The sequence below is a fragment of the Nuphar pumila genome, chromosome 10 (assembly GCF_984573655.1).
Source record: "Nuphar pumila chromosome 10, dmNupPumi1.hap1.1, whole genome shotgun sequence".
NCBI classification, from domain to species: domain Eukaryota; kingdom Viridiplantae; phylum Streptophyta; class Magnoliopsida; order Nymphaeales; family Nymphaeaceae; genus Nuphar; species Nuphar pumila.
The window spans coordinates 99463001-99475917 of record NC_143258.1 but is presented as its reverse complement, the minus strand read 5'-3'; the positions used below and the strand labels follow the sequence as shown (position 1 = coordinate 99475917).

Genomic DNA, 12917 nt, shown 5'->3' with positions numbered 1-12917 from the left:
TAGGAATGGACTCTTGGATCGTCCAATTCAGATACGTGAGTAGGTTTTTATAAGGATTGAAAATTGATGGCTTGCAATTTTCATAAATATTCAAGCTGAAAAATTCACACTTTTTCATTGAAAAAATATGATCCAAGTGTCATTTTTTAGCAAATGTACCATGCTGAACACATCTGCGTTGTCAGATTTGCATAAAACACCTTGGAAACCCCTGTACTGCAGTTGACTCCCTTGCTATGTCACACAACACTTGGACATAGCTTCCTTTATGTTAGGTGAAGTCAACCACACTGAGGTCCATTTCTATCCAAAAGTAGATTCAGTTAACCCTAATCAAGTCCATATTTATCTATATTATATATATAAATACATAAATGCACACAAATACACATAGTGTTAACTTAAAACTGTTAAAAATTCTCTCTCTCTCTCTCTCTATATATATATATATATACTTTCCGCACCCCTGCACCCAAGTTTTTTTAAAGTGCTGCATCCGTACCCGCATCCGCACCTGCACCTATGTGACATAGCTCCTTTGGTAGGCACCTTCTCCCCTCTATATATGTATGTATGTATGAGAAGGGGATGGTCCTACTTTTTTTGTTACGTCCTATTACGACCCCCTAAAAATCGTGCTTTCAAGTATATATATACCTTAACTTATGGTGGTACACACTTGATTTACATAGATCTAAGCTCCAAAAGGAAAATCTATCCTTTAGATCATGTTTAGCATGTTCTGTTTACCGATTCCATGCGACTTGAGCAGTGATTGTTGCCACAGACATGTGTTATGCTTTAGTGCTTGTTCAATCAATTGCCTGAAACTGATATCCTTTCACTGGAATCACTGATTCATATCATTGAAAATGGCCATCACTGTTTAGCATATGTTCATTTGGTTGCATTTTCTTATACATCATTGTTAAAAATAAAATTGTATTCAAATACCTGATAAGGGTATTTTTGTCTTTTATCATATAATACAATCCACTAGGGACTGAAATGTAATTTAACATTGCAATAAATAAACTGCCCAACAGCCATATTATGACTATTAGGCACAACAGTTATATTTATGGTTGGGCACAACAGTCAAAATATGACTCTTGGGAGACAGTCCAACTAGACGTTAATGACTATTGGAAGGTAGTCCTAAGAGATGAGCCTCACTCTCTTGTTATTCAACAATGCTCTTAGAAGCATTTCAGGGTTTTCTCTAGAGTTTTTCTCATCTTATAGGCTTGTATGCCTCTTGTGTTGTTTGATATTTTTATCTCTTGTGAGATTGTATTTGGTCCATTAGTGACCAACCTTAAGTGAGTTTATTAAATCCCTTTGTTGGCATTGTGTTTGTTTCACTATTGTTTCATTGTACCTTGTTTCATTGTACCTTGTTTCATTACATGGTATCAAAGTTAGGCTCTTGAAAGAAGGAAAATCTCGTGAAGAATGTGTTCTTCGATTATTGATCATTCCTTATCTCCTCTATTGTAAACTCAAGTATTCATTATGAGAGAAAGAGTCCGCCACCGTCATCACCTACAAACTCAATGAAAACAACTACTTGATGTAGACGACGGCTATGGAGAATCATTTCAAAGGAAAAATAATATGGGGTTTTGTTAGTGGTTCTACTAGTGAACCACAACTCAAATTGACTAGAAGAGAAGGAGATCAAGTTAAAGCCTTGCCCGAAGAAGAAAAAAAAAGCCTTGGAAGAATACCAAAATAAATTGGAAGATTGAGAGGCAAGCAATGCACAAATACTCTCATGGTTTATGAATACCATGGAGTTCAAGATCACCACCAATATCATCAAATTCAAGAAGACATGTGACGTATGGAGCTTTTTAAGAAGTACCTTTATCCAAAAAGATATGGCTAGACTTTATTATCTCCATGACAAGGTACACAATTCAAAACAAGAAGATAAAAGTGTAAGAGATTTTTACGATATTTTATCTCCTATTTGGGATGAATTAGCCATGTTGGAACCAAAATAGGAAGGTTCGGCTATTGATATGAGAAGGACCCAAATCGAAAGAGAAAATCTTTTCTCCTTTCTTTATGGCCTTCAACCGGAATTTGAGCAAATAAGATCTTCTTTACTTCATAGGACCACTTCTCCTTCTATAAGTGAGGCCTTTGCTCAAATTTGTCAAGAAGAGACAAGACTTGGAATGCACAAGTCTAATGATGAGGTCCTTGCCATGGCAAGACCCAAAAATTTTGTGAAAACATTTAAACCACCTCACTTTGAGAAGAAGTTCAATGAGGAAGGACACAATGGAGGGGGATACAAGGGAGGATACAAAGGAAAAATTATTTGTCATCATTGTAAGGAACCCAGACATATAAGACCGAAATGTCCAAAATTTAAAAAGGTGGCCGCCTTAAGTGAAGAACCTCAAGAATCAAGAAAAGGGGGCAACTTCAATGAATTAAAAATCTTGCTCAAATACCAGAAGCCGTCTCACAACTTCTCAAGGCTACACCTTCTACACTTGGGTTGCCATCTCTTCCTCGTCTCCTCCAGGTAAGATCTCTTGGATTCTAGACTCAGGTGCTTCTTTCCACATGACTCATAATGAGTCTCTATTATCCGATTGCACTAAATCATATTTCTCATGTGTGTCAACTGCCGATGGTACCTCTTTAAAAGTCAAAAGCTTAGGAAACCTTGATGATATTTTAAAAAAATTCTTTGTTCCAAAAGTGCGAGTCATTCTCAAACTCGATTTAAATCTTTTTTCGGTCTCTCAAATTGTTGACTATGGTTATAAAGTATTTTTCTCATCTAAGGCGTGTTGGGTGCAGGATCTCCAGTTAGGGAAGCATATTGGGCAAGGCCATAGACGAGGAGACCTTTACTACATGGATTTCCTGTGTTTATCAAAATACTCGTTTTGTAATCATGTCAAAGACATTAATATAGATCTTTGGCATAAAAAATTAGGACACCCAAGTATAACTAAATGATCTCTTTTTCTATTTTTGGAAAATTTTTGTAAAGATAAAAATTTTGTCTGTGAAGATTGTATACTTGGAAAAATGTAAATGATACTTTTTGGGTCTAGAACCTCTGTGACACATAAAATTTTTGAATTAGTACATTCGAATGTGTGGGGTCCCGCTCCTGTTATGTCAAAAGGTGGTTATTCGTACTATGTTACATTTATAGATGATTTTAGTAGACATACTTGGATTTACTTTCTAAAACTCAAATCCGAAGTTTTTTCATGTTTTAAAAACTTTCATAATCTAGTTAAAAATCATTTTAAAACAAATATTAATGTCTTCCGCTCCGACTCTGGGGGAGAGTTTCTTTCAAATGAATTTTAATTATATCTAAAAAATCATGGAATTGTGCATCAAAAATCATGCCCTAGGACACCTCAAGAAAATGGAATTTCTAAAAGAAAACATCGTCATATCATTGAAACTACCAGAACCCTACTTATTTCAAAAGAAATTCCAAAGCAATTTTGGGCTGAAGCTGTCCTAACCGCAGTCTATCTAATAAATAGAATGCCTTCTCAAACTTTGGAAAACAAGTCTCCTATTGAAAAACTCTTTAAAATTTCTCTTGATTTAAAAAGGCTAATGGTATTTGGTTGTAAATGTTTCGTGCTTCTTGAAAAATATAGCAAACTCTTTCATAAAGCCATAAAATGTGTCTTTCTTGGTTATGCTGATAATAAAAAAAGATATCGATGTTATGATAAAACAAATGATAAACTCTATGTTTCTAGAAATGTTACTTTTCTAGAAAATGACAATGGATTTGATTTTGAAGTTCTTAAGGAAGAATCCGAGTATGCTTTCTTATTTGATTTGTTACCCAATAAAGGTATTAGTAATGATATTGAAACCTTCGAGTCTATTAATGACTCAAGTAGCGAACCATCTCAAGATCTTCTTCAATACTCTAGACGAAATACTGGGGAGCATCCATTTGCCCTTGACAAATATAATCAACTAACAAATACTGAAGAAACTAGTGTTAGAAGGTCAGAGCGAACACATAGGCCTTCAAGTAGGTTTGTCTTATACAAATCCTTCTTACCAAACTACAGGGCATGTCTTCTAGCCATTCATTCCTATCATGAACCATCCAACTATAACGAGGCCAAAAATATAAATGAATGGGTTGAAACCATGAAAATTGAATTAGATGCATTACATAAGGCTCACACTTGGGAAATTCAACCTATTCTTATCGGAAAGAAGACAATAGGGTATAGATGAGTGTTTAAAATTAAAACAAAAGTGATGGGTCTCTTGAGAGATATAAAGCAAGACTTGTTGCAAAAGAATATTATCAAGAATATGATATAGATTATGAAGAGGCCTTTGCCCCAGTAGCTCGCATGACTACAATTAGAACTCTAGTTGCTATAACATCCATTCGAAAATGGCTGATATATCAGTTAGATGTTAAAAATGCATTCTTGAATGAAAACTTAAATGAAGAAGTATACATGGATCCTCCCCCTGTTCTGTCTATTGAAAAAGGCATGGTCCTTGATCTTCAAAAAGCCCTATACGGGCTTAAACAAACCCCTAAAGCATGGTATGATCGGTTCAATGGTACAAAACTTGAATTTAAATCTTGTTACACTGACACTGCTTTTTTTTGTGAGATCTACAGGTACCTGATTGATCATTCTTCTTTTGTATGTTGATGATATGATCATCACTGATCAAAAGGAATTTGAATATATTAAAATTTTGCTTAAAAAATCCTTTGATATGACTGATCTTGGTTTTTTAAGATACTTTTTAGGAATTGAAGTAGTCTACTCACCAAGAGGATACCTTTTATCTCAAATCAAGTTTGCAGCTGATATTGTTGAGCGTTCAGGAATCACTGACACAAAATATGCTGATACTTTTGAAGTAATAAATGCGAAAATGGGAGCTAAAGATGGAGTATTATTAGATGATCCAATCCCTTATCAACAACTTATTGAATCATTGATGTACCTGTCCCTTACAAGGTCAGATATTGCGCATGCCGTACATTCTGCAAGTCAATTTCAACATGCGCTCACAACCGTACACATGAGTGCAGTATTAAGAATAGTTCGATACATCAAGAAAACTATATCTAAAGGACTATTCTTATCCTCTTCCTCATCCTTAAGTCTTATTTTTTACACTGATTCTGTCTGGAGAGGAGATCCCAATAATCGTCACTCAACTACTGACTTTTGTGTGTTTTTAGGTGATTTTCTCATTTCTTGGCGATGCAGAAAACAACAGAAGGTATCTTTATCCTTTACGGAAGCTGAGTACAGGGCAATGGCTACTACAACTACTGAAGGTGTGTGGATAAGCGCACTACTTTCCAATATGGGTGTTGATGTGTCAGAACCTTCAAAGCTATGTTGTGATAATAAAAATGCCATCTATATAGCCAACAATCACACATTTCACGAGCGAACAAAACACATTGAGACGAATTGTCACTATGCTCGCGAAGAATATTTGAAGGAGACTATTACATTGCCATATGTCCAGTCCGAATTTCAGATTACAGACTTCTTCACTAAAGCTCTTCCATTGCCTCAATTTTTGTATCTTCTTAGCAAACTTTCAGTGATTTTCCCATAAGTTTGAGGAGTGTTAAAAATAGAATTGTATTCAAATACCCGCTAAGGGTATTTTTGTCTTTTATCATATAGTACAATCCACTAGAGACTGAAATGTAATTTAGCATTGTAATAAATAAACTGCCCAACAACCATATTTTGACTGTTAGGCACAACAGTCAAAATAGGAATGTTGGGTACAACTGTCAAAATATGACTGTTGGAAGGCAGTCCAAAGAGCTGGACTGCCTCCCATGTGCTGGAGTGAGGATCTATAAATAGAGCCTCACTCCCTTGTTATTCAGCAATGCTCTTAGAAGCATTTGAGGGTTTTCTCTAGGTTTTTTCCCATCTTATAGGCTTGTATGCCTCTTGTGTTGTTTGATATTTTTATCTCTTTTGAGATTGTATTTGGTCCATTAGTGACCAACCTTAAGTGAGTTTATTAAAGCCCTTTGTTGGCATTGTGTTTGTTTCACTATTGTTTCATTGTACCTTGTTTCATTACAATCATCTGTCACCAAGGGCCGGTTTGTTTCATTTCCATGGAAGGGAAGGGCCTTTCATGGGAAAGGGCATGGATTTCTGAAAGATCATGCCATCTCTGTTTTCCCATGAGAATGCTTTCATATGGGGGGAGGTATGGAAGGATTTGCGCATGAAATGTAGTAGGTGGTGGGAAAAACTGGGGCCCCGCTTGTAGCACTTTTCTGCCATGATAAATTGATCTTTGTTTCATTCATGGTGGGAAAGGGATGCCAGCTCAGCGAAAACAAGTGGGCCCCAAGTGTTCCCTTCAAGTGCCTTGAATTTCTTTTAACAACTTTCCTATCTACTTTCCTTGGTTTATGCATAAACCGAGACACTTGATTCATGGCAAATAAAAATTCCAGAGTTACTGGAAGCGCCTAGCCTAGTGGGGAATCGCGCTTCCCCGAAGCGCGTTTTGGAAGCGCGAAACATCGCGCTTTTGAAACGCAGTGGGAAGCATCAAATTTTTTGGGAAGCGCACTTCCCCCCTTTTTCCATTTTTTTTGTATTTTTTTTTAATTTTTTTTTTCGCTTCCCTCTCGCTTCCTATGTCGCTTCCGGTTCGCTTCCTAGGTCGCTTCCGGTTCACTTCCTAGGTCGCTTCCGAAAAGATTCTTGATTTGCTTTTAAATCGTCCCACGCTTCCCGCTTCCTAAAATTTTGAAAGTGCCACGCTTCCTGCTTCCGCTTCCTGCTCCCGCTTCCACTTCCTTGACTGGTAACCATAAAACCTCAGGCCTCGTGAAAGTGAGGTGCTACAACAACTATTTAGTAGGACCGTTAGTTTTTTTGACCCTTTATTGCACACATATGTGATCTTTATAGTTCGTCTAGTAAAACAGACACATTAGTTTAGGACATTTTGATGTTTAGAAATGTTCTTAACTAAGTCTAAAAATCAGTTAACTTTACAAAAAATTAGGCTGAAAGAATGAGATCCAGAGAATGTTTTCTTGTGAAACAAGTGATGATAAACATATCTACAGGGTCCAATTAAACCAAAAAAATACTTGCAGTATGACTCTTTGCTAATAGAATAATGCTGTCAATAGTACCAATTGCACTATTACATGGACAGCCAAAATAGAAGAAAGGATCCAATGTATTTGGGAAGAAGTTTGCATCTCAGTTTTTGTTGGTTTCTGCTTGCTGGAGGAGATTCTTGATCTACTGGAGGACCCTTGATTTTTTATGAGATCGGCATGATAGGACGGCCTAAAGCTATGTTGCTAAGATATTCAACATTGTTATTGAGTTTGATTAATATCTAGTTATGTCATTCAAAGGGTTGATACTCGTTCGGGAATGTCCCAAACCCAGCAAGCTGCAGTTGCTTATTTCCATGAACATATCCTATGTACAGACTTTTATTTGTGTACTCTGTTGTTTCTTCTCAACTATAACCATATTTCTTTTACACTTGCAGAGGAAATACTGGAGAAAGTTGAAGGCCCCGCAAAAAATTACCATTATAGACATTTTGTTGTCTGTTTTGGACTTTGCTGCCCAATATAATTCATTTGCCAACCTTAGGATGCGTATGCATCAGATGCCTTTGGAAAGGTAAGCTGCACACTATACTTTTGAATGTTCTACCAGTTTTGATAGCACACCATGGTCTAAGAGACTTGCCACGGGAACTATTGAGTCCAAAACCGAGGTACTGAAATGTAACAGAGATCATTGACTTAGTGGGCAGAGTTGTAATATACTGAGACATTCTATTATTCTCTTTTCTCCATTGACTCTGGCTGAGTATCTAGTCCACTGCATTTTTCAGCATCACGGATGTTGGGTTATCCCATAGTTGTCAAACCCGGTGAGTCGACTCGGGAATCGCCCGAGTTGACCCGGATCGGACCCCAACTGGGTCATGATTCAGGACTGCCGATCCAACCTATTAAATAAATTTTTTTTATCATGTATTTTATTATTTTAATGCATAATTCTTATATAAAGTCACTTGTTATGAAGAATCTAATGTTGTTCAATGAAAAAGTTAATAATCATGTATAAATTAAATGTTTTTGTAACTTAGCTATTGACATATTAGCTTGAAGTTCAGTTATTTCCATGTCTTATTCATGTGCTTACACTATAAAATAGAGTCCTGACTCGTCCGAGTCAACCCGCTGACTCGGTGACCCAGTAGGGGTCCAATCTGAGCCCGAGTCATGAGTTTGCCAACTATGGGTTATCCTACCCAAAAATGGGTCATTGAATCTTCAGGCACTATCTTACATTGATTATTTCATGTTTTTCCAGGCCACCCATGAATCTTCTTCGGCAAGAAATAGCTGGAACTGATATTTATTTGGATATTTTACACAAAGCAACTTCTACAATCGATTTTGATGGTCAGAAGCAGGTTTCATGTAATGGTTCCCTTACCAATGATCGAGAAGATGATTTGGATGGCATTGGTTTTGAATCAGAAGGGAAGCTGAGAGATTTAGCAGAAGGGAAGTTAGTTTCATTCTGTGGCCAGATACTGAAAGAAGTATCAGACTTGCAATCCAGTGCAGGGGAGGCTGCTAATGTGGACATTCACCGTGTTGTTGAGCTCCGGTCTCCTGTTATTGTCAAGGTATTGAGCATTTTGTATGAGCATAGTTTTTTGTGTTTTGCAGGTTTTTTAATGTCTCTAGGAGGTCCTGATGACCTAATATAGGTTTTCCCCGAGTCTTCAGCTGGCATGAGTTAACTTGGAAGTAGGAGCATTTAACCATAGTAAATGTCAAGAATGAATAATTCAGCATTGATGAACAATTTATGCACTGCCTTTCCAATCATTCTGTCCCATCATCTGCATACAGCAATATGTTGCATTGCTAGTAAACTGTGGCAATTTTCTTTAGGTTATGGAAGGCATAGTTGGCAAACTCGTGACCTGGGCTCGGATCGGACCCCTACTGGGTCACCGAGTCAGAGGGTTGTCTCTGACGAGTCAGGACTTATATTTTATAGTGTAGGCACATGAATAAGACATGAAAATAACTAAACTTCAAGCTTAATTATCAATATAGCTAAGTTACAAAAACATATAATTATTCATGATTATTAACTTTTTTCATTGAACAATATTAGATTTTTCATAACAAGTGACTTTATATAAGAATTATGCATTAAAATAATAAAATACATGATAAAAAATTTTATATAATGGGTTGGATCGCCAGTCCTGAATCGTGACCCAGTTGGGGCCCGATCCGGGTCGACTCGGGTGATTCCCGAGTCGACTCGCCGGGTTTTCCAACTATGATGGAAGGTGCCACTTTAGTATTGTAAATATGTTTCTTCTAGTTCAAAGTTGCAAAATAATTTGGTTTTTGCAGGTCTTAAAAGGGATGTGTGTTATGAACAGTCAGATATTCATAAAGCACTTGAGAGAGTTCTACCCATTGATCACTAGACTTGTCTGCTGCGATCAGGTAAATCTTCATGTTTGTGCAAAACGTGACCACTATGGATGCTGTTTTCTCCTCCTTTTTTTGGGACAAGTACTTTTGATAAGCATCAATCCTATATCCTTCGCCTGCTTCAGGGATTATTAGACAAAATTGTGTTTATTTATGTGGCCAATTTGAAGTAGGTGTTTGTCCACTTTCTTACAGTAGAAGTGCTGGGGAATTATTGGGAAATTATGTCTTTTCACTTAGTTGCTTCTCAATGCAATGATGTAGAAGCAACATACTGATGCCCACTAATGCTGAGAATAGGTCACCAGTTCTGACGGCCCTTCTTGATAGGTGTCTGCGCTATCAGTAATCATGTGCAGTGGTCTGTCATTTGTTTATTGAACCACTTCAGTGAGAAATGAACATCTATTCATTGACCAAGTTCCATAAGAAATCCATTTCTCCTTTTTACTCTCCCATCCCTGTGTTTTATGTGCATCTTGTTGGAACGTGATATATGGTTGTTGGATCCTGTTGGGTCTGTGATCCAGATCCAATCCAGAGTATATTTTTGTGATTAATTTATTTTCCGTGATTGCCCCTTTATTGTATATGGGTGTTGTTATTTTATTAAGCGCATTTATGTAACATTACTGGTTGTAACCAATGTTATCAGTATCGGTGCGTATCTGCCTGTATCGGCAGAAAATCGATACGCTGCAAGCCTGAATCGGCTATTTTTTAATAAATCTAAAAAATACCAAAAAATAAAAATTTAATATTATTTTAATGATTTTAACACGTGTCATGTTATGATTGACACATAATAATTTATTATTATTTTTGGGCCGATACACAACAATTCACTTGATTATCGGTATCGGCCAATGCAGCTGAATCGGTGGCCAAACGATTCAGGGCCGATACCGATACTGACAACGTTGGTTGTAACTGTTTGCTTATATAGTAAAGAAAGACTCACGAGTTTCCTGATTTTGGAAATCGTGATGTTGCAGCACTACTCTCTGTCCCTAAGTCCTGCAAAATAATACATCTGTGCAGCAAGTGTATTTTGTGAGAAAACCGTATGATTTCTAGCTATAATTTCATAACATAGTTCTTCATTTGGGGTTAGTTCTTCATTGTTGAGGCACAGGTGATATTACTGCTGTTGATTGTTCTTTATGTGCTTAATTTCTTGCTTATGTGCACAATCATGGCATAAACTGCCATTACTTATGCACCATTGAACTCTATACCTTTTGGGAACCAGAAGGTATGGCACCGGGCAAAACCAGGCAGCATATATATCCCCTGCTTGTCTACTTTTTATGTCACTCTTTCTTTCCGACTGCATGACTACAAACACAGTCACAAGACATTGTGGGGAAAGCTAAGCATGTTTGCTTTGTTCTTAATCTTCTTCCTTTCTTTTCCCCAGATGGACATTAGAGGAGCTTTGGGTGATCTCTTCAGTGCACAATTGACGTCTCTGCTGCCTTGACTTCATCTCATTTATTGGCTTGCCAACATTGTTCGACTTGTATACAAGATTGATGGGTTTGGACAGACGGAACCTGATAGAGGTGATTGTAATCTTTGTATAATTTCATGGGGAAAACTGGTTATGCCTGGTTCGGTTTATCTTTCTTTTACTAGGATACAGTTTCTTTCTACCTCTGTATATTAAACTGGCGAACCCACATCTCAGAAATGGAGGTTTGCCTTTCAGATTTTGGTGAATTAGTTAGGTTTCAGGTTAGTGGTCTATAAGAGTTGAAGAATGTCAGCTGGATAAAAATTCAGGTATGTAGCCTGATATCTGCATGGATGTTACAGCATGGGTGATGAATTGATAATGTGACTTTCTGGCATTCAATGCCATCGTCAGATGGCCGTTTTGCTAATGCGATTTCATTATTTTGCCATGAGACAGCACACTCAAAATCTTAATTCAGTTCAAGTGAGCTGAATGTTCTTTTAAGTTTCGGTTGTTGTGCAATGCCGTGGTATATATATATATATATATATATATATATATATATATATATATATATATATATATATATATATATATATATATATATATATATATATATATATATATATATATCAAGGAAAAACCTTGTTGGTTCAGGTGGTAGTGCACGCTGGAGGTTGATGCTCTGCGGTATGGCCCAATCTCAAACGGTTAAAACCTCTTTGTCATTGCCTTTGCCCACCAGGGAGATTGCTGCTTTGGCCATAAGGCACGGGATACACCCCTGGTGTTTTTTTTATAGGCAAGCTGGGGTTAGGCAGACTCCTACCAGATATCTCTTAAGCCCCATGTGGCAGAGGGATTTGAACCTGGGCCTTCAGTTTGGCACATGACCTCGCTTACCACATGGAATACCACCTCGGTGGTCACACCCCTGGTATCTTGCTCATGAGTCATGACATCCTTCAACTTAAATGCCTTAAGCCGATCCACCTAGCCAGATGTGTTGAGGCCTTGTGGGCAACACCATAGTATCTTGTCAATGTTTGCCGTAGCAGTGAAGATGAGGCAATAACCATCAAGATGCTTTGAACATTGACATCATATGCAGGCTGTTCAGACCCGATCCAGATCCAACTTTTTTTTTTATATTTTGCTGATCCAGATCTGATTTGTTTGCATCCCTAGACTTGAGGTAGTTCAATGAACTGGCTCTTGCGATGTTTTCTACGTCCATTCATTTTCCTTTTCTCTGTTGCTGGATATGTTCATGCCTCCTGAGGGGTCCGTTGTGCACGCTTAAGCTGCAAAAAAACGCCTCTAAAATGGAGGGGATTTTGTAGACTTTCTGGTTGCCTTGTATGCCAAAGAGGACATAAGCGATGTCTTGTGTTGGCATTTCATTGTTGTCTTGTAAAACACTGTTTTACCTGATCAGCCATGGAAGAATGGGGATCAGTGCAATCACATTGCACAAAAAAATGTATGCTGTTGTATGGCACAGATTTTGTGTGCAATGTGATTTCACCCTATCCTCCCTCGCTGTGGAAGATGAGTTGTAGAGTCCGGATCGGGTGTAAGATGATTACACAAATATTTGTGCATTAAGCACCTGGTCGCCGTCCATCAGGCCTTGGGTCCCACAACTGACAGGCCTTGTCCCCAAGATGGAGGGTGATCAGGTGCTTAATGCACAAATATTTGTTCTATAACTTCATATTGGTGTATGGATTCTTTTCTAAGTTCTACATGTTTTGATATTTTTATTTATGATTTATGATAATTTTTTTTTGGGTTTAGATTGAAATGATTGTTTGATTAGAGAGCACATGTCCAACTGAGCACAAGAATGGTTTGAACAGAGTTCTTGCAGAGTATGACAGAACCCAAGGGTTTGACCGAAATCCA

General features: G+C 37.5%; 1 protein-coding gene across 5 annotated transcripts in view; it reads left to right on the top strand.

Moving 5' to 3' along the window:
- The window catches only part of LOC149827551 (brefeldin A-inhibited guanine nucleotide-exchange protein 5-like), a 91236-nt gene extending 79779 nt beyond the window's left edge, over positions 1-11457 (top strand). For 4 of the 5 annotated variants that reach the window (XM_090019467.1, XM_090019468.1, XM_090019469.1 and 1 more), the window contains 4 exons: positions 7558-7694; positions 8397-8718; positions 9467-9562; positions 10971-11457. In XM_090019467.1, the coding sequence (XP_089875593.1) occupies positions 7558-7694; positions 8397-8718; positions 9467-9562; positions 10971-11033 (618 nt within the window). In that variant the 3' untranslated portion in view covers positions 11034-11457. Of the gene's footprint in view, positions 1-7557; positions 7695-8396; positions 8719-9466; positions 9563-10970 lie in introns of those variants that run through there. The other variant, XM_090019470.1, reaches the window with a different exon arrangement.
- The last annotated feature ends 1460 nt before the right edge of the window (positions 11458-12917 follow it).